This window comes from Dunckerocampus dactyliophorus, chromosome 3 (genome assembly GCF_027744805.1).
Source record: "Dunckerocampus dactyliophorus isolate RoL2022-P2 chromosome 3, RoL_Ddac_1.1, whole genome shotgun sequence".
Classification (NCBI taxonomy): Eukaryota; Metazoa; Chordata; class Actinopteri; order Syngnathiformes; family Syngnathidae; genus Dunckerocampus; species Dunckerocampus dactyliophorus.
Window position 1 is genome coordinate 14133545 of NC_072821.1, and position 21456 is coordinate 14155000.

Below are 21456 nucleotides of genomic sequence, written 5' to 3' on the forward strand. Positions count from 1 at the left end.
TCAAAATGTTGACAATAATATAGTTTACAGTCAATTTGTGGTCCAATAAACACTTCAAAACGCACCTGCATTGGTTTGTGACACGCTTAAATAAAAAAGTTTGTTTGTCCAGTCATACTTTTTCATGTACATTCCTTTAAATTAATGTTAAAATCTCGTCTCGTATTGTTCTCGTGGACCCAATCTCGTGCATCGTATCGTTTCGTGAGTTGGGTGTCTAGTGACACCCGTAGTAATTTGTTTTTATGCAACTTGCAAGCATGAGGTCAACAGGTCACCTTTTGATTTGGATAGAATTCTTTTTATTCATATTTAACACTGTCCTGTGAAAAATACTGTATGTGTAAATAAGGTAAATTCAAAAGGCAATTGCAAAAATATGTACCTACGTTTATTTTGTATTCATTCACAGCATAACTGCATCTCAAGGTCCTCAGAGATACTCTTTCAAAGGCCCTTTTACCACAACTTTTTAATTTGCTATACCTGTCATTCAGAATGCTCATGGTTGTTTGCACATTGCTCAAAATGAAATACTTTTGACATTGCTGTTATAATCATGTCTTTACAACATCCGGAAAATGTTAAGTTTTGAAATTGCATGGCAATTATGGTTTTACACATTGCGGCCTTAACTACCAGGGGCCATTATGGAGTTGAAAAAAGTCATTCATGGAATCATTATCGCACCTTGTGAGATAACAGCACAAAAGAACTCCACATGAAAAATTACATTTGAGACCTCTCATCTGCTATTTCATTACCTTGCTCAGTCTGATGGTTGAAATGGGTTCTCTTAATTTAAGGAGCTGGATTCCAGCTCGGTGAGTGGTTTAAGTAATCTCGCAGTAAGTGTAATTTCCCATAATGCTATGTCACAGCTACTCCGCTGCTTGGCTACCACTGTCGCTTATTGCATTGCTGGCCACCCTGCCCCCCCATATCTCACAACCAAGACCATTTCTATGGTGTGCACTCTGAAAAGAGGAAAATATGCAATTACCTGTAAGCCACAAGTGTTTCAATAGGTGACATTCATACCTTCCTCTGGCAAACACAATTAGTCCCCAGATTCTATGGTACTCATTAAGAGACCCCTTCACTGACAACTCACAAATAGCTTATAACAGAAACATGCCATTTATAGGTGCAAAGCAACTAATCTATTGAAGGTGGATGTCTTACATTTAAAATGATTTCTTTGTGAAAGAGCCCAAATCAACAAAACAAAAATAACAAGACGTGACATATTTATGAGCTTAACAGTTCAGTATATACTTTAGTTGGATGTTAAGTTATTTGACAAAAAGATGTGTGTTTGGTCAAATGTATGTTTGTTTGAAGCAGGATAATACTCCATAAAAAACTCCAAATCCAATATCCTCATAACTACAGTATATGGAGGAAACGGGCATGAGCTACATAAGAGCCCTTCGATGTGGCTCTGGAGAATTGCACAGATCCACGTTGTTTTTCATTTGGGCCTTGGCAAATGTGTGTCAGCATGTAACCTCACATGCTTAGAACTTCTCGTCTTTATCCTGTACCACTGCAAACTAGGAGTGTCACAAGATCTCATGTCACAAGATCGAGATTAAAATGTGACAAGATTTCTCGTTGAGAAAAAAATGTCTCTTGGGCAGTCGTCTTGGGCTGATAATAAATAAATAAATAAATTAATAAAATTAATTAATATTTTAATTTAATGAATTAATATTGCCATGTGCATGAGTGTCTGTTTTCCTTGTCTCCCGACTCCAAACAGGCAGGAAGAGGATTCACTCTGTGCATTGGTTTCAGCACCTTGGCGCGTTTGTTCCATATAACAGCAGCATGCAGGGAGTGATGCCTTTTTTAGAGTCATACAGTCTCTTTGTCTTTGTGGGTGGAGGCTGGGCCGCTAGCATACACACAGATTGCAGAAAAGTGTAACGTAGAAGAAATCCACGACATTGCACATTAAATACTTTAAGAACCTTTGCTACACAACATGGAATGAATGGGAAAAGGGAGGGACACAAAAAACATGTAAAAGTAAAATATCTAACTATATATACTCTATTTATCTAGTTGTCTTGCTTTTGACTAAAGGTAATGCACTCAATTTTGTAGAAATGTCTGTATTTTTGTGTTGCTTGCAATACCTTTGGTATTTTCTTTACAAACCTTAATAAACAAACAAAAATATACACAACTAACTGAATACAATCGATTGCTCACAAAATATATGGGCTCCCCTCAGGCTCTTTTCGATCTTCTAAATACTGAAAAAAATACACTCATTTTTCTATGTGATCAGCCATGATATGAACATTCACAAGACTCAATGTGATTACACTTCAACTGTAGTTTCAATACTTCACAATTGCGTTTGCTAAAAATACCTCTAAAAATACCTAACTTTTTATAAGTTAGTTATGAGGTAAGTTAGTGCTGGCTTTTCACACTAACCATTCTGTCACATCACATTATATAGTAATCTAACTTTAAAAAAAATCCAAACAATTTTCCAAAACGATTCTTGTTCATGTCCATATTGCGACACGGCTCTAAATCCTGAAATCTTGAACTTGTGGTGGGTTTATTACATTTCTGTGTTACACAATTACACCCTCATATGGCAAGAACAGAAGCCACCTGTGAAAGACAAATGAAAGAAAGCATGAAGTCGGTAGATTTTAAGTTGGTGCGATTACCAGAGTCTCAAGGATTACGAAGGAGACGTGGTTCTTCTTCAATGTCCAAATCAATAGCTCCTTATACACCAGTGTCTCATGCCAGCAATGTTGCTCTGTTGTTGTGCCTTGCTGCTCTATAGAAACTGCATAGAGACGGGAAGAACTAGCATAGAATGTTGGACTGCTACTGTATATGAACGTATTATCTGTGTAAACAAGTAAGGAAGAATGATGGTTTGCTTGTGTAGAAGAAACTAATGTTTGAGAGGTGACTTGCAGTGAGATGCATGGTTGGTGATGCACGGACTCTTTCTGAGTTATTTTTGACAGCCCTATTTTTTGTATGAACTGAAAAACATTTGTGTTCTCACCTTTTTATTTTTAGATGAATTACATGCAGCCTTTCCTTCTCCAGGACAAGTCTGATCACTTTCTGGTGAGTTTGGGTACATAATCCTCCATCTTGGCAGTCAATAAAATTAATTTATTCAGGAGGACATAAAAATGTATTGAATGCATTTGATAATAAGCATGTTGGCCACACAGTCAGGAGATGGGGAAGATCTGGGTTCGAATTTACGTTGGGCATCTCTTTGTGGAGTTTGCATGTTTTCCCCGTGCGTGCGTTGGTTTTGTCCGGGTTCTCCGGTTTACTCCCACATTCCAAAAACACCAACTCAAAATTTTCCATAGGTATGAATGTGAGAGTCAATGGTTGTTCTTTTTATATGTGCCTTATGATTGACTGGCGATCAGTCCAGGGTTTACCCCGCCTCTTGCCTGAAGTCAGCTGGGATAGGCTCCTGCATACCGGTGACCCTAGTAAGGATAAGCGGCATAGAAGATGGATGGATAGAATTTGATAATAACACTGGCTTTTCCTCTGTGGAAGGAAATCAGTTGCAAACACCTTCCAGCTCACACACGCCCCCACCCCTTCAGGATGAAGCGGTACTGCAAGTGTCTCTCGTATGAAATTTCTATGTATTTTATTGTCGGATAAACAAGAATAATGACATCACACTTACATTAAAGACATGGCTGTAGAAAGTCATGGTGTATAATAAATATTTGTGCAACATTCTATTATTGGCGACATGCTGACAAAAAGAAACTAGTAGGTGCCATGAGACAACTGAGGGTTTTTCAGGTCAAAACGACAAGTATTTTATTGTTTCTATCTTTTATCCACACGGAAATGGCTTTATGGGTGCCCGGAAACAGTATTTTTTGAAAATGGCTTCCAGAGTGGGAAAGTCTGAAAACGCCGGCTTGTTTCCGTGTAGACAAGCGACCCGCTTCTTTCTGAAAACAATGACGTCACCGACACTTCGTCGACACATGTCCAGAAGTGAGCTTTGACGAAAAGCCAACATACTGTAATATCTGACTATTTTGACGGGCATGACTCACCCTGGTCGACGTTCTCCTGATTTTTTGTTGTTTCAAACTCCAAAATGACTCGTGGAAGTAATTGTACTTCTTCAAAAGTCTAGGCAAGCCTTGGAAAGCGGAAGACAACGGACTTATGCGCATGTGTTCTTTCATCTTCTCTAGTTTTGGTGTCACATGGTTCTGTCTGCATGTCGGTTCACAGCGCGACTGGCAGGTGTGACTTATATATTACATTTTCACCCAGTGATAAGAACCTCTCTGGATGCAACTATTTACTAATCTGTCACAGTGTAGACACAATTTTTTTTCAACCCGCCCCCCAAAAAATCCCAGGAACATTTCCGTGCGGACAGGCCGTCAGTGTGCACTCAGACGGTAAGCGGGGCTTGCGCATTAAGCCGAGAAGTCACGTTCATGGTGGCCTCACCCAAGGTTTCACCCTGTTTTTGATCAGAAAATCTGCAAATTCAGCGATTTTTACTTGAAATGTTAAAAATGATTGTAATCGTTCAGAAAATAAATTACTTATACAGTTCACTGGACAAACATGAATATATATTTTATGTTATTACTGTGTTAGTTTTTGTATTTTTCTGCCTCCGCTGACCGCATGTCACTGTGTGTGAGCTGTACATTACCTACAGCCAGTACTAATAGACTTCTCGGTTGTATTTTTTGGAACAAAGTTTCTGTAATTGTTGCGTCTTTCTACTTTGTGAGTAAGCCGTATTTTTTTAAAGGGCTATTTATTTGTTGTTGTTAATAATTGCCTGACCTGACCTGGACTTGTGTTATTCATTCTTCAATAAAAAGTATTATATTCAGTAATTCAGTTATGCTTACTTTTGCAGTGTCAGCAGTTTGCACAGAAACGCGGTCTCCGCTCACAGCGAGTTTTCCCTCCTAAACGGCTTGCACACTTACCCTCTTCATGAACTGACGTGCTGAAAGAAACATTGTACTATTCCCACTTAAAGGGTGATAAAGTAAAAAGAATCAAACCTGTTCAAGAGTTGTTGGAAGTAGAACATTGTCTAATGGATCAGAGCATTAGTAGTTGGACTATTGACATAAACATAAGCATGCTTAATGTTTAATGCAGCCTCTTTTATTTTGATCTGGACTGTCATAAGTAAGTAAATTCTGATAGTAGTTTCTAAACTTGTGTGTACAGGTTGGTCAGCTCCCCTCACAAATTAAAGCAATACATCAGCAATTCAACTGCTATATACTGGACTGAGACGGGTGCTTTTGCTGCCACGGCATCAAGATAAACATTCTTTTATGGCCTTGGATTTTCATTTTACTAGTGTCAGTAAACTAGAACGGTACAGTATTTGTGTTGCAATAGGCTAGTGACAGAATTCCTTGTAGCATACAATACGAAACCATGTCTGCAATGTCTTCTATTATTACAGCTGTCATTGTAGGCAAGATGATGTACAGGTGGTGGCTGCAGTTGAAAAACAAATCACGTTGACGATAAACAGCTTTTGTTTTTGGAAGAATCAATTTGTTGCCCAGGCATAGCCTGTTGTTCTGTTTCATAATTTGTTTGTACACAGTGTATTTTAACTTAATTGTTTACTGAATGTCCCCTCATTTAAATCAGTTACGTCCATAAGAGATTCCAACCACAGCCATTGCACTATACACGATACCATATGTGGGTATGTATAGTCTTTTATTTCATTTGTATCCCTCAATGTCTTCTGCTCTGAATTACATTTTTTTGGTTTGATTTATTTATTATTATACTGATTTATTTTCCAGATCTCTCCCTAGTCTGCTCCAGGCGTCCGCTTGGAGATCCCAACAGCCAAAATTGATCCCAGTAGCTGGAGCGGCAGCGAGAGCCCTGCCGAGGACATGGAGAGGATGAGCGACACGGCAGACAAGCCCGTGGACAATGATGCAGAAGGGGTGTGGAGTCCTGACATCGAACAGAGCTTCCAGGAGGCCTTGGCCATCTACCCTCCCTGTGGACGTCGGAAGATCATCCTGTCAGATGAGGGGAAGATGTATGGTAAGTAGAAATCTGCATTGTTTTTCTCATGTATTGTTTTGGTATTATCCAGAATAAGTAAAAGGAAAGAAGTTGCTAATTTTCTAAACACTATTTGCAAAGTAGCTAGATGGTGGGGAGAATTGAAGGTTTTTCTGTTTTTTTGTCATCACCATGAGTAATGGCTGTTTCACAATCTCTTTTTAAAAAATCCACTGTCGTCACCTAAGCCTTGACGATGCCATTGTACCTGTTTAACAAAAACAGACTCCACTTAAAGATGTACACCAACAAGGAGCTACCTTTTCCAGCGTGATTATCAGACAATAAATGCATACAAAGTACCGCCACAGTGTTTAATTATCTGCCTCTGCTCCCTTTCATCAGCAATGAAACGAGCAAAGCCTTAATGATAAAAATCTTGGGATGCGGATGTTCACATTTAGAGAAATGCACAGTATTTGATTTTTAGGTATAGGTCTGTTTTAGTGTTTATTGAAGGGATAGCTGTACTTTTATTAATTTCATTAGGAAAGTAAAGGTGTCACACTAAATCAGTAAATGTATATTATTATAATTCTTATACATGTAAAAAAAAATTATTTAACTGAGAAAAAATCAGAATCAGCTAAAGTAACATGGTAAATAGGATCAGTGGTCCTACATGACAGTCAGTCTCAAAATACCATGTGGCAGCTGTGCAGATGTTGAAGTGTTTTTAAGTAAAGCAGCCTGAACTATTAGTCAGTGGCAGATGGTTCTGTGGCTGCCACCAGCTGTGCCCCCTCTCCTCCCTCCTTTACCCAATCCCTGGCTGGGTGATGTCATGGAAAGAAGGAATATTTTCTTTCGGAGGATTTGGACTGTCTCGCAGGCTGTCAGTGTCAAGTGAAGGCAGAAAGCTCCACAAAGCATTCATTTGCAGCTGCCATGTGACCCCTCCAGCCAAACAAAATGTAAATTGTAGGAGTTGCAATGAAGCCCCTTGAATGCCACTTTGGGCTAAGCCAGGAGTTACTCCACTGTCTGCTCCACCAATGTTCCCACCCACATACAGACTGACATGGCTTAAAGCATCGGGATCTTTATGATCTTACACAATGTTTTTGAATGTGATATGAATGTAGTAAGTAAGGGTGAGGGTGCCCTTTAACAGTGCCCCAGAGCGGTTTGTGTCAGTTCAGTACATTGCTCAAAAGGCAAAGCTTCCCCAAGCTTTTGCAGGTCAAGACACAAATTAGAAGTTTGGTTCATCCCCAGGACAAAAACTGAAAACCAAAATTATGCAATGTTTTGCAATAACACCAATACCCTGTACATATAGATTAATATGAAGGAAACAAAATATAAATTTCTTACAAAAAATGTGAATGAAAAAGCTGTTTACTTTGAAAGTATGTGGCCGCTTGACAACCGTTAAAATTCCACAACTGATGGCCCAATAAAAACTGTCCTTTTTGGGGGGGAAAACAACTACTTATACAGTATAATCTACTTTCTCAATGAAGATCTGAAATATAATACAGTACTATCATCTGTAAGTTGTCCCTTCATTAATACGAGGCAAATGGCATAGGCTCGTTTAGAATGCCATTGGTTAGTAACCACTGATATGTTTGTGGCACTAAAGATGGTGTTTTTTCTTTTGGGGAAAAGTTTCTGCGAACCATGCTGTGTCTGAGATGGTGCTTTAATCTAGATTTATAGGGCTTAGAGGGAGTCACACAACCTCTCATGGCATCTGAGATGAAAGTTGCCTACAAGAAGACTGGTATTTTGTAGTTGAGACTCTAGGGATAGCAGCATGTTTCAAACACAGAGCTCATCTCAAGAGGAGTCACCCTGAGTGCCCTTAAGCCCTTTGTCATCCAGGGCTAGAGCGCAGTTAATTAGCAACAGTCTCTATAGCAACTCTGTTGCAGTACACACAATTTCTAATTTTTGCTTCTTAGCTTATTGTGGTGTTTACCTGAAGTGATTCGCATATACTGGGATTTGTGTTGACTGGCAAAGTGCCCAGTCTATGAGGCTGATTGTAACTGGGGTGGCAGATGCTACATCTGCAAAGAGTAATGATTCACCTAGCATTTGCCATGGCAAGACTTATTTGGAAGAATATTTTTAAAAAGCAAGAAAAATAAGGGGCACTGGCCCAAGCCAAAGCACTTGCACAGTTCACCTGCTGTGCTAGACCGCATTCATTTATTCCAGAAATAGAGTTGATAAATGAAACAACACGCTTCACACAAATTGTATGTTTATTCATCAAGTTATATATTTGTACTTGCCTTGCAAGCTCATTGGCATGGCTGCCTTTGTGTTACTGTTCGCGAAAGGTATCAGCAGATTTCTGTTCCGTCAATATGCAAATGAATATTACATACTGTATACTGTACAGCCATACAGTGTTTTTTTTGGTTGACCATAAACATAAACATCAGTATCTGGCAGTTGATCTTAAACATATTATCCAATACATCTATAGTTTATTTATTAGTGACAATGTACAATGTTCTAAAGGCAATAAAAAAAATGTATGTATAATTTAATGTGCCTATTGTTCAGGTTTTAGGCACGCTGCCAGTTTGATGTGACTGTGCTTGCTTGTCTTTTATTGTTAAGCTTTTCCTATCACAACTTTTTTTCCCCCCGCCATCTGGTCAGTGATCCGACCCAGACCCCTCCTGTGGGAACTAAGTGGCACTTGCTTTGCAGAGATGCTAAGAATGAGTTGCATATAATGAGTAGACCTGGCTTGGCCCTGATGGCCCAGCTCTATGCTCCTGTGGGGCTTGTATCACCAGGCCGAGAATGCTCTGAGACAGAGCGTGCAGACCTGATCCTCCCTGCTGGGAAGATAATTGGGAATTCTGGGATCAGCTCAGGCTCCTCGAGTCACCTGCATTCATGGCGTGTGAGAAACTTCATTGTCGGAGAGGCATCACACACCCCTTGAATAATACCTCATTGGTTCCCTCACCATCAGTGTAAGACTGTCTTGTTTTCACACACATATTTGTATGTCTGTCTCAAAAGTTGCATCACATTGCCTTTCAGCCTGACAGGAATGTCTTTATACATATAGGGTTTAAAAAGACAGTAAGCATAAAATAAGCGGCTAGGAACTAAATTTTTCTAGAGGTGCATGATAATTATCGGACCGATAATTATCAGGCTGATATGAGGGGATTATGACGTCATACCGATAAATCCGATAACATTAAAAATAGCTCAGATAACCGATCATTAAAAAAACAACTCTCCAATGTGGTGAGATGACCCGTACTGTGCGGGTGAGCAAATGAAATGCTCGCTTTTTCTGCTGCCTGTGGTGTTAATGGCCTGTCGTCACTTCCGCTGAACTCACTTGCAAACAAACATTAACTTTAACTCGGTAGACATTTCGCGTGCTAGTTGTACCAAATCCTCCGTGATGAGGGTGAAAAAACATCGAGCACACAGAAAACCTTATCAGTTACCTGATAGGAGCTGGGCTGCCAGAGCTGCGGTGTTTGAAAAGTGCAAAACGTTTGCCAGAGACTCTGTAGCGTAACACCGGCTCCTTGGAGCGTGTGCCCGAATACAGTGCACCTTGCTGGACCTTGCCAGGTGGCTCCTCCAGCTTTATACTCCGGTTCTTCTGAGCTCCGTAGCGACACACCGTATGCTCAGAGCATGTGTCCAAATCTAGTATATTTTGCTGGGCTACAGCAGGTGGTTTTTATGTTTTGTCTCTTTCCAGTGTTCCAGTTTGCTACATGGGCACGTAAAGCATTAACTGTATTTGAGTTTTCACTGTAATATTGAAATTATTTTGGTCAGGAATGTATAGGAAATAAATTATGCACACTTATGTAGCTGTTGTTTTATACAAATGAGTCACCAGGTGAAGGACATTGCTTAAGCAATGTTTGTGATCTGATCTTGGTTCTGAGGTAAATTAAATGAGGTAAATTAAATTAAACAGTCTTTGGTTTCCATGCTGTGGCAAAGTGAAACAAACTAATAGAACTATTCATATCATAGATACTTTAGCTATTATTTATTATTTTAGCTCTGTCCTTGTTTTGCTAAATTGACATTCCCTCTATGTTGGGCTCATTAACTAAAGTATGTGCCCCTCAAAATATGCAAGTAATTAAACTTGGCAGCAATGGATCTCTAGTTAAAGGATCTGCATGATGTATTCTATAGTGCCTAAATACTTCATAGTAGTCTGTTTAGGGGGCAGATCTGTGCTTCCAATTTTCATATCAGATCATGACGCTTGTGCGTTCTCAATCTTCCACCGGTAACGAAGCGAGAAGCTCTGTGTAGAAGCAGCATTGACGCTGACTCGGATGGCTTTTTTTTGAATAATTGTGATGGAAAGCTAATGCATTTTTTTGTGGAATTTTAAGTGTGGTGTAGTTCAGATTCAGATTAGTTTATTTGTAGGGGACAATGCAGTTTCATAAAACACATGCTAATACATGAGTTCAAAAAGCCACAATTAGCCAAGAAGCTATTTTTCATCTGCAGTCCCCTGGCCATGATATTAGAAAGGCAGTAAAATACATACTGTAAGTACAATAAGACAAACCAATAATACAACCACAGAGTACACGCGGAATAGAACAATAAGAACATCAGAGAAATGTTAAAAAGATCATATAGAAAAATAGCACAACAATAAAACAGGCAATATGGCAAATATAACAATATAACAATTAAAAGAACAGGTGCAGACCTTTAATGCTGACAAGTGTAGGTGTTAACAAGCCATTACTTTAAATGTTTAGTGAATGCTTTAAATGTTGTTAATCGTTTAATAGACAGACCAGGCTGACTGACTAAATGTGTTTTTACGCACAGGGACAAAACAGTCTCCTCTTCTCTTGTTACACGCTAATTGGTATTTTTTTGGTTGGTAAAAACTGCAAGAGGAACTGAAGCTAGATTATGTATTACCTTATACAACAAGCATAAATTTGAAAATTTAGGTTAAATTTTGTCCAACTTAAAAATCTATACTTTTTTACAATTGTACAATGATGATAATGTCTTGTCCATGACTTTTATGGCTTGTTTAAAAAGTATTTCAAGTGGTCTCATTGTAGTATGACTTGCCTGAGACCAACTAGTTATACAGTACTTGAAATGGAAAAAAATTATTGAATGTGAACGTATACAATTTTGCATTACATTTCTGATTGAGCGAAAATGAGCAAGATTAAGCTTGATTCTTTTTTTTTTTTTTTTACACGTTTTGTTGACATTTTTGAATGGAAAGGTTGAGAGAAAGGTTGAATCTGTCACTAATCCAAGATACTTATATTGATTTACAATCTGTAGTTTTTCACCAGCAACACACATTGCAGGGTCATTAGAACCTGCTGTCATTAGACATTAGAACATACTGTTTTTGAAACATTTAATTGCAAGCAGCACTCCATGCAGCCATGTTGTAACCCGACTCATTTGAGTTGATAATAAAATAACCAAATGTTTGGTTCATTTATCAAATGAGCCTTTTGCATATTTATGTTCATTTGGTTCTCTTTGTTAATTGAGATCTTCTGGACGTTGAACACCTTCACTGTTAAATGTTGGGCACATTTTTTAAGATTCGTATTTGTTTCAACCTATTTGCAGATATATGTGAGTTTTTGTATTTGAGAGGATCAGTCTGGTTGGAGGTTGTTTGCTCTGAGTGTTGGATATCAAGCCGCTGCCTGTCTGAATTAGTACATGGGGTGTGTCCCAGCTGTGAGGTCTGTGTGTGAGGCCCTTGGAGCCAGGCTTCTGGTTTCAGGTTGCATGTTCCCAGTTGGCTGCTTTTGTTTGACTAAAACACAGCAAGTCCTCTTAAAGACGCAGTGTCACTTTCCGCTCAAGAAATCACAAGTCTCTTGCTGATTACATCATATTCCATTGATGAAACACTTTTATTCTGATGAGATCATCTCACACTGTAGGGACCATTTTGTGTAATCAGCATATGAATGGCATCTGAATGCTAGTGTTATTCTCTTGGCTCGAGCACAGCGACTATACACTGCTAACAGAGTCTGCCATCTATTTCTTATGCTGTTTGATGACAAGTGACAAGTGTCTCTGAACACTGCACAGAATCCCTGTCAACAAAGCAACCAAATAATCATATGCCGTGCCACTTTAATGCTTTAACATTTTATCTTATTTTACGGGCAGGTTTATTGTTACTAACCTCGCTCTACTGCAGAATTCTATATCTATCATTTTTCTCTATCATAAGTTTACAGACAACGTTCTCACGCTTATAATCACAAGACAAGTTGAAATTCATTATCATGGCCTCAAAGTTTGACTTTTTGTTTATACATAGTAGTTGCAGTCAGCATGTCTTCCTTTGTGCTTGGATGCACAATTGATCCTGAGAGATTGCAACTATTGATTTGACTCAGTGTCTTGCTTTGTTGTGGAAAAGGGGGCAGTGCAACTTCCTGACTGTTAGTACCGTGTTCACACATCGGACTTGCTGCACAGCCAATTCCTCGGGAGACTCATAATTACAGCCGTCTTTTCAGATTAGTCCAGCAGCCTGTCCAACTGTGGCGTCTTTCCCTAGTCATTTATTTCACCGCTCTCTCTCCTCTCTTGAGAGACACAGCTCAACACAATGACCAGGCTAGTCTCCACAATAATGTATGTGATGATAAACACAGTGGCTCCTAATTGATAGAGTGATTCAGACAAGGGCTGGCCGTGCAAATTGGTCCCCTGTGAGTATATTGCACAGAGTGGAGCCTCGCGGGTTTCAGCTCTTAGCCTTGTTTGAGGCCGGCAAAGGAAGCAGAATGGGTTGGACCAGTCCGGGTGATAAAGATGCTGTCTTTGCCTCCCCAACCCTGTCTGAATGCAGGCAGAGTTCAGCAGACGTTGCTGCTGTAATCCTCTCAGTGTCTCCAGGAAAGCTCAGGTTAGTGCCCCGCTGCTTTGTGATGTCTTGTAAGATTTTGAGAGAACACCTCACCTTTAATCCCCCACTGTTCAACTAACACATTAGCTCAAATGTGCCTGGCCCAGCCCCTGCAATAAAGCCTTTTAGCCAGCTCAATAAGGTCGTTTCAGAGTTAAGTATTGATTTCTTTTGGTGTCCAGAGGGGAAAAAATGGATTTTTAAAGAGCTGTTAATTACAGTTGAACACAGCATATTAAAGGAAAGTTGATGTTTGCTGTGGATGGTCAGTAAATGGTCAGTAAAATTCACAGCAAAATATGTCAATTATCATGAAGGTTTAAGCAGCCGCAATGTTAGTTCACAGAGCCTTATTCAAGAGGGGTTTTCAATATTTTCATTCATTGCATATACCGTAAATGTTAGCTCCTTCAGCAGCACATAGACTTGCAGATACAGTGTACAGACTGACACTGAATGACTTGAAAGTTTGCAGCTTTATGTCCATTCTTATACATGGGTGTCATTTCAGTTAATTCTATTGACATGGCGTCATTTTTGAGCAATATACGTATAGTTAGGATTAAATTAGCTCTGCTTTTTCCTCCTTTTCTGACATGTTGAATTGTCAAATGTAACCATGAGATGTTCCTTATCAAGCATGTCTGAAACAAATAAACCATACCATATCAAGTAATTTAAAAACATTTTTGGATGACAATTGTGAACCAGCAACCAGCAAGGTTCATGGCTGGTGAGACACTAACTTTATTTTTTTAAGTATTGTATTGTGCTCTAATCAATGTTAATACAGGTTGCTCATTAAGAGGATAACAAGAAAAATAAGAGAACAAGTCACTTTAGGTTAATATTTTTTTAAATACTTCTCATTTCCTATTTTTTTGTTATAAAACTGAAAATAATTTGTGGTTTTACTGTTGTACGAAGCCAACAAGCACCTGCCAGCTCATGTACGCCCCCTTCACGGTGAGCCAGAGTACTGTGCACCTCATCGTAGGGTGTTTCACTGCAGTTTATTCTACACACACCCCATCCAAACCAATTTATGAAGGATTGCACACTCAGAAGGTAGGCTCGGGTGGCGCAGCCTCATCTTAGGTTTCTGCCCTGTATTTGATCAGGTAATGTGCAAATACAGTTTTTTACTTGAGAAAATGTTTAAAACGAAGAAAACACATTTACAACACAGTTCAATGGACAAATGTTAATATTTATTTTATGTTATCAATATTCATATTATTATTTTTTTATGATGACATGAGGCTCTGCCTCCCTTGCCTCCCCTGACCGCATGTCACTGGTGTGAACGGACCCGAAAAAGAAAAACATTGTATGTGTCAATGTAACACCGTCATGCAGTTTCTGGTCCTGTAATCTGTCTTCTCCATCCGCACTTTTACCAACACTGGATGGAGCCTGATGTCATGATAAGTTGATCTGACTTCCACCCGGAGTGGCCTGGGGTCTAAATTACCCTGACCTGTTATTATGTTGGGTAATAAAACCACCACCACCCCACAGGAAACAGTTTCTGGAACAACCTTTCATATTTAGTTTAGTTCTGATTATTTTCTCCTGAATAACTTACATACAAATGTGCTTTCCCTGAGAATGTATAGGATCCAAACAACTAATTAGAACCTGATCTGATACAATTTCATATTTGTTGGCTTCCACATTGTTGTAATTTTAATAAAATGTTGTAAATTTAAGTCTCTCCATCAGAAACTTGTCAGTTACTTAATTTTTTTTGAGTAAGTTTATTTTTTTTTCAACTTGTTGCTATCATAAAGCCTTTATTAACTGTAAGAACATCTTTTAAGTAACATTTTAACATTCATAATTGTCCTATAACTGGAAAGAGAGGATAACTACTGTATAATAAAGCTTAATCAAACAAAAATAAAGTAAAACTGCTCACCATTTCAAGATGCCTGACAGACACAGAATACATAAGGGGTAGGAAGGTGTTTGTTTTGTTATTTCTGGAATTAGATATTGTTGTGTAGTGTCTAATACTGTAGATTTACTTATGTTAGAATCTGCTTGGTAAGATTAATGTGTGTATGTAATTGATATTTGATTAACTGCATTGCTCATATTGTACTGAGCAGTAAGACGAATCAGCCATTGCAGTGGTATGTGAGAAGAACCGTTTTTAAGAGGCTTGGAACTTCATTTTGACAGTTTCAATTATTTGTGTGTAGTTTGTAGCTCTGGTTCTTTTTAAAGATTTAAAAAAGAGGGCTATTGATAGATTTTTGCCTACAGGCCAGTCACTATGGCATATGCGTTCTATGATGTCTGTCTGTTGAGCAGAGTGCTAGAAGCCCTACACCCACAGACCACTTGCAGGTTATCTGCAGGCTGATTCCCAGCCAGGCCCTGTGCTGTCTCATGGAGGAGTGCTAGCCCAGATGTGACTGTGGTTGTGCCTGCATTAGAAAAAAAAGTGCTATTACAGGAAATGGATGCTTTTAAAATAGGGGAAAAGAAAAAAACAGCAGCAGAGCTGTAAAGCATTGTTCTTACTGCTCAGAGGACCCAGCCAAGACAGTTAATTTGAATGCCTTGGCCAAAAATAGCCAGGCTATGTTACACAATGAATTTCAAGACAGCAAAACAGCAGGGACCCAACAACCTTTATTCATCATCTACCACCATGTAAAGTCAGGGAAATTTGGATGGTTGAAACTCTTATAAAATGTAAATTTAAAAACCTGTGACCTTCTGTGGGGGGGTTATGGGAAGTTGGGTGTGGCATTGCAAAATGTGACAATGCCCTTCATTGTTATTCACAACAGAGGGAGTCTGTCACAGCTTCCTTGGAGAAAGGATGCTGGTAGCCAAATTGGATTCCTGACTGAATGAGGAATCGGCTACTTGGGGATGGACTAGTGAAAGTTGAGCCACCATCCTTTTGTGGAGATGCAAGTGGAGTGCCATTCATATTTCCTAGATCTTCCAGAGGCGTTGGTATTTATTCAGGATAATTCTATTCATTCTGGCAGCCTTCTCCAGCTGCTGAACAGCATAAATCCTGCAGATCTGACAATAAATATCTAATCCTTTTCCCGCTGCTTTAAGTGCAAGAACACCCCTTTAAAGAGTTAATTTTCTCAGGCCTCTTCAAGACTTGGTCCCACAGCAAGACTTTATTTAACCCTGGGAATTCACCCACAAAGCATAGAAAGGTCTTATTGGGGAAAAAAAGCTTAACACTTAAGGCAGCAAGGACATTGGACTATGTTAATAACAATTTATGACAGCTAGGCCTCATGGTTGTTTTCTTCAGTGGTGCCTTTTTTTTTAATCCAAGTCAAAATCCCACCGAAAGCTCAATCACACATACTTTGTTTTCGTGGTTGACCAGATTTTCATTCATATGAATTATTAGATACTATATCAGCTATTACTTGTCATCTGTTTTTTTCCCTTAGTAGTGAAGAAAGCCAAAAAAATGTACCTACTATTTGTCAATACAAAAGTTGACAATTTTTTAGTTTTTTTTGGCTTTAATATATGCAATCAAATACTCTATATCTTGTCTGTTTTAAATCTGAAATTGATAAATGTGTTTGGGAAGGTTTAAGATACATTTAGTTATATTCAGAATCTGAATTGACTGCATTCCATAGGTTTATCCTGCACAAAAACTTTTATATATTTACTATTAGGTAAAAATATAAAGCTCTTAGCATTCTTTGGTACTGTTTTTAATACTAGAAACTAGAAGTCAACTCATCAGGAAATTTTGGTTTGTTCGTCCTTCTTTTATTTTACTTGCTTCTTCATCAAAGTGTTTGCACTGCAGAATTGGCGAGCTGACAGACTGAAGGCGGGAAGTTTACTTCTCTCAATGACACGGAAGGCTACCGCATTATCCAATTATAATCGTGTTTTGGTGTCTGACCCAGAAAATATAGTAAGGACAGTTGGCATTGGCTCTAGCCATCCACATTGTGGTAGAAAATGGATAGATGAATTAAAATGCATGTGTGAGAGCCAGATGTAGACATCAAAAGAGCCATATATGGCTCACGAGCCATAGGTTGCTGAGCCCTACTTTAAACTTTAAACTTTCTGTCACAACAAAGCAATGTCATTGCTTCCTTAACCATGCAACGCTTTTGTATTCTCTGATTGGAAACATGTTTTGCACTACATTGTTATTAATATTTGTGGACCAGTTTTGTACCTCATAGAGTTCAGGTGGGAAAAACAGACCTACTGTATATCTCAGAAAATTTTAAGCCATTGTTATTTTGCTGTGCAAACATAGAACCCAGTGAGCTTTCCCCCCAGTCTAGTGAAAAGAATGAATTATTCAATAGCAAACAAGCTTTCAGTTGGCCATTTGTGTGCTTTGATCTCGGAATCAGGAGGTTGCTTGAATGCCTGTATTGTCATGTTACGTTTCCACAGTGTCTGAATTATTGCAATCTTTACCCATCTGCTAAAGTTTACTGCACAGGAAAGCTGGCGCTGCAAATCCCCAGATGTTGTTTATTTGCCAGGAGAGTCACATGGCTGTCTGCACCAAAGCTGGCCTAACCACAAAATTAAAAATACACTGTCATTCACTTAGATGTTCGAATTCATTGCCGTCCAACACAAGGCATGTATATCCACATTTTGTGAGTGTTTCTTTTCTTATTTTTGTTTTTATAGAAATCACAAAGAAAATAGTTTAATCTGCATCTGGTGCTACCACATAGTATTTTGCATTTACAAACTGGAATATTTGAATTTGAATTTATATATTTTGTTGTGTATTAAGTGTGGCACGAAACGAGACGAAACAGGAGATTGAGTCTGCGAGGACACAATTTCAACTTGAAGTACAATGAAAAAAATACAAAAAATATATGACATACTGTATATTGCAATCTACTACTATAATTTGTACTGCATTACACTCTTCTGCACTCTGTGTGTATGCCCTTCCTCCACCCACCGAGACAAAGAGACTGTATGACTGACAAATGGGCTCACTCTGTTCATTCCGTTGTTCTGTAGAACAAACGTGTCAAGGTGCTGAAACCAACCAATTACTGCCTGTTTAGAGGCGGGAGATGCAGAAAACAGACACATGCACAAGGCAATGTATTGAGGCTGGCACAATTATCAAGTTCATTTTCATTTATTGTGTGAGGTGTTAATTTATCTATTATCGTCCCAGGGCGTCCATGAGACGGCCTGTTTTTTTCTGCACAAGAAATCTTGTCATTGTTTTTATCTCGCGAGATCTTCTGACACTCCTATCGTGCATATTGTATTAGCATTTATTTGGTATGTTGAGGTTTCCTAGTGGGTTCTGGTAAAAGTAAGATATTTGATAATGAAGTGAAGGAACAAAAATCTTCTCGTGATTTCGACAGTGGGGGGGTTGAACATTTCATAGAATAGTAGATTAGAAGCATGGCATTGCTTGGCTACAGCTGGACACATAATTAAAGCCTCCCTACCTATAATTTGACTAATAGTTTTGTTTGGCGGCATGTTATTAACATATGAAAGGGCTAAGCAGGGGTCACATGTATTGCGACAACAATTAGAGCAGACCTGAGGGCACAAGAATGTTTAGAGCCATTGTTAATTGGAAATCTGTACAAAGCTGTGCATTAATTAGAATTTAGTTAGAGCTGTTTTAAACCCAATGTATCTAGTTACTTTTCTGTAATATTATGAACAGCTATGTCTGTTTCCTTTCAACGTGTTGGGCTTTGAAGAGAATGAGATTGAATTAGATTAATTTGAGAGGCTGTGCTGCTTGAGCTGTTTTTTCATGTTAATACTGCATAGGGTTTCCATGTCAGTACATTCGGTTTGTTAAAAATACATAGACATCCCATTGGTATTCATTTTCGGTTTAAGCAGAACCTGTTTCATTAAGGCTATATTAATGTATTGTGCATTATAAATGTGAAATGCATTACTCTTACTGGATAATATTAAGCAAAGTCTATCAAAGCCCCCTTTATTACTACGCACTACGTGGCCCTCAGCTCTTTCCATTCCATGTTCCTTTTCCTGCAGGTCGCAATGAGCTGATTGCCAGGTACATCAAGCTTCGGACTGGGAAGACGAGGACTCGCAAGCAGGTAAGATGAGGGATGGGGCTGACTAATCCTCTGTCACAGCCATGTTGCATGACCAGATGTCCCTGGATTTAGACGTCTCTGGAATTGTCACTCTTAGTTCCGCTTTCAAACACGCACATAAGAGGTTTAGTTCTAGTGAATCTGTAGGAGGACATATCAATCAGTTTCCCTTTTTACAAATTATAAATTACCTCCCTCAAATATCTTTGAACTCATGACCACCCTTTGCTCCAAACATGGCCTTTAATTTCATACAATAAATCAGTGGTACATGATACATTTATGGGCATCAATGAGATGTCATGTAAAAAGAAACTAACCACTGTTACTGAAAATATTCCTTGTCCTCATAAAGTAAATCACAGGGTTCATGCACTTGGCTGTGGTAGAAGTCTTTATTAATGGGGGGGAAGTCTAGGCCTTAATACATTGGTACAGTCTCTAACCAAAGAGAATTTACTTTTGTCTATGTTGGGGAGTGCATCCTGTCCTCTGCAGGCTGCAAACATAGCTTTGACCACAGAGATGAGCTCATATTTCTGAATCAAAGTGATGAATTACAGACTGCATCTCTTCTGCAAATGACGCAATTCATCATTACAAAATAAACACCACAAACACAGAATTTAGTACTAATGTTGTGAGTACAGTGTTCCCTCGCTACATCGCGATTCACCTTTCGCGGATTTGCTGTATCACAGATTTTTTAAAGTGCAATTTTACACACTTTTTTTTAACAGCGTATAATGAGCATTGTGTTCTCTGTAATCTATTGGTGCTCTGTTGTGTGTGTCTGTTACTGTAGAGCACATGTGTCAAACTCAAGGCCCACAAAAGCCTGGGAATAATGTGTGTCAATAATGCACTTCATCTTTTTCCTTTTAAATGTATTTATTCTTTCATTTTGACTGAAAAATTGTACTGCATGAAGTTTTTCTAAACTTCAATATCATCTGATCAGATGTTCCAAGCATTTTTTGTTATCAAAAATAAATCCCTGAATGTCTGCTTGTCACCTTGACATGTTCACTTCACTTCTCAATTCAAAGCAAGTTATCCATCACTTTGTTAGTAAAAATATAATAATCAAAAGCACGGGCAATTGTGTAATAATATCATGAGGTTATATTTATATTCATATATAATAACAGTTACAAGTGGCCCTATGAAGGCAGCCATAACTGCCATGTGGCCCTCAATGAAAACGAGTTTGACACCCCTGCTGTAGAGGGTGTTGTATACTCATGTGAGAGTTGAAGACATGAGCAGCTCCACCTCCTCTGTGTTTATGTGCCTGTACGATCATGTTAGCAACCCACAGTAGACAATAGCCGGCTAAATATAGAGCCATAGCAGTCTTTATTGGCTAAAGAAGAACCCGCCCATTGTGTTTTGTGTCCTGATTGGTTGTAGTCCATTGTCAATCAATCTCCTTTGTGCTGTTTCCTGTTGTGGTCAATAGTCGCTAGAAAACAAACTAACTAAGAAGCTAACCGGCTAAACAAATCTTCAGTTCAAGGAGTAGGACGAGGAGGAGGAGGACGACGGGATCAATATGTTTTAACAATGATACAAAAACGCTACAGCCGAACGACGCCAGGATGAGGCACGGTCAGAGGAGTGAATACGTGTGAGTCACTTAATGATTTTTTGTGTCCAACCTAGTAGATTGATCATTAAAATTCAAAAACAATTTAAACTTTGAGAGTGTTTAAACAAGTGAAATGTGAGAAAATGTTAATGCCTGTCTGAGAAAAGTGCATGAAGTGTATCGTGAGGAGTTTTACAGCCTTAAAACATATATAATGATTGCAAACAAATAAAGTTGGCTGCTTCGCAGATTTCACTTATTGCAGGCTATTTTGGGAACTTAACGCCCACGATAAACGAGGGAACACTGTATATAAATTAAAATGACGTTTTAAATGACACAATGGATTAATTGTTAACAGCCAGTTAATTAGTAAAGATGGTGATAAGGATCTCATCATTCCTTCGAGGAGGAAATATGCAGGTGTCTAAAGTGACCTTTGATCACTGTGTGCATGTGTTGATTAATCAGACTCACAAAGGTTTTCTCGGTAACTCCGCTCCTCGACTCAAAGAAGGTGCACACAGGATTTTTTCAAACTTTTGTTCACAATGGAGAATGCATTGAAACTACAACAATGCCTTTAAAAAAAATTGTTGTTCACATGAATATTCTTGTACGTACATACTGTCAAGTACATGCCATCAAATCAGGTTGCACTCTGTCCTTTAACCAGTCAGAAGCCTGCTTGAAGAAAGTAATTTCCAGAAATGGTACAATCACAACAGTAATTAACTAAGATG

General features: G+C 38.7%; 1 protein-coding gene across 10 annotated transcripts in view; it reads left to right on the forward strand.

Moving 5' to 3' along the window:
- Nucleotides 1-21456, forward strand: part of tead1b (TEA domain family member 1b) — a 58805-nt gene that overhangs the window by 12587 nt on the left and 24762 nt on the right. For 7 of the 10 annotated variants that reach the window (XM_054770419.1, XM_054770424.1, XM_054770429.1 and 4 more), the window contains exons 3-4: nucleotides 5847-6099; nucleotides 19058-19122. In XM_054770419.1, coding sequence (XP_054626394.1) covers nucleotides 5943-6099; nucleotides 19058-19122 — 222 coding nt within the window. In that variant the 5' untranslated portion in view covers nucleotides 5847-5942. Of the gene's footprint in view, nucleotides 1-3063; nucleotides 3115-5685; nucleotides 5744-5846; nucleotides 6100-19057; nucleotides 19123-21456 lie in introns of all 10 variants that reach the window. The other 3 variants (XM_054770421.1, XM_054770420.1, XM_054770422.1) reach the window with 3 other exon arrangements.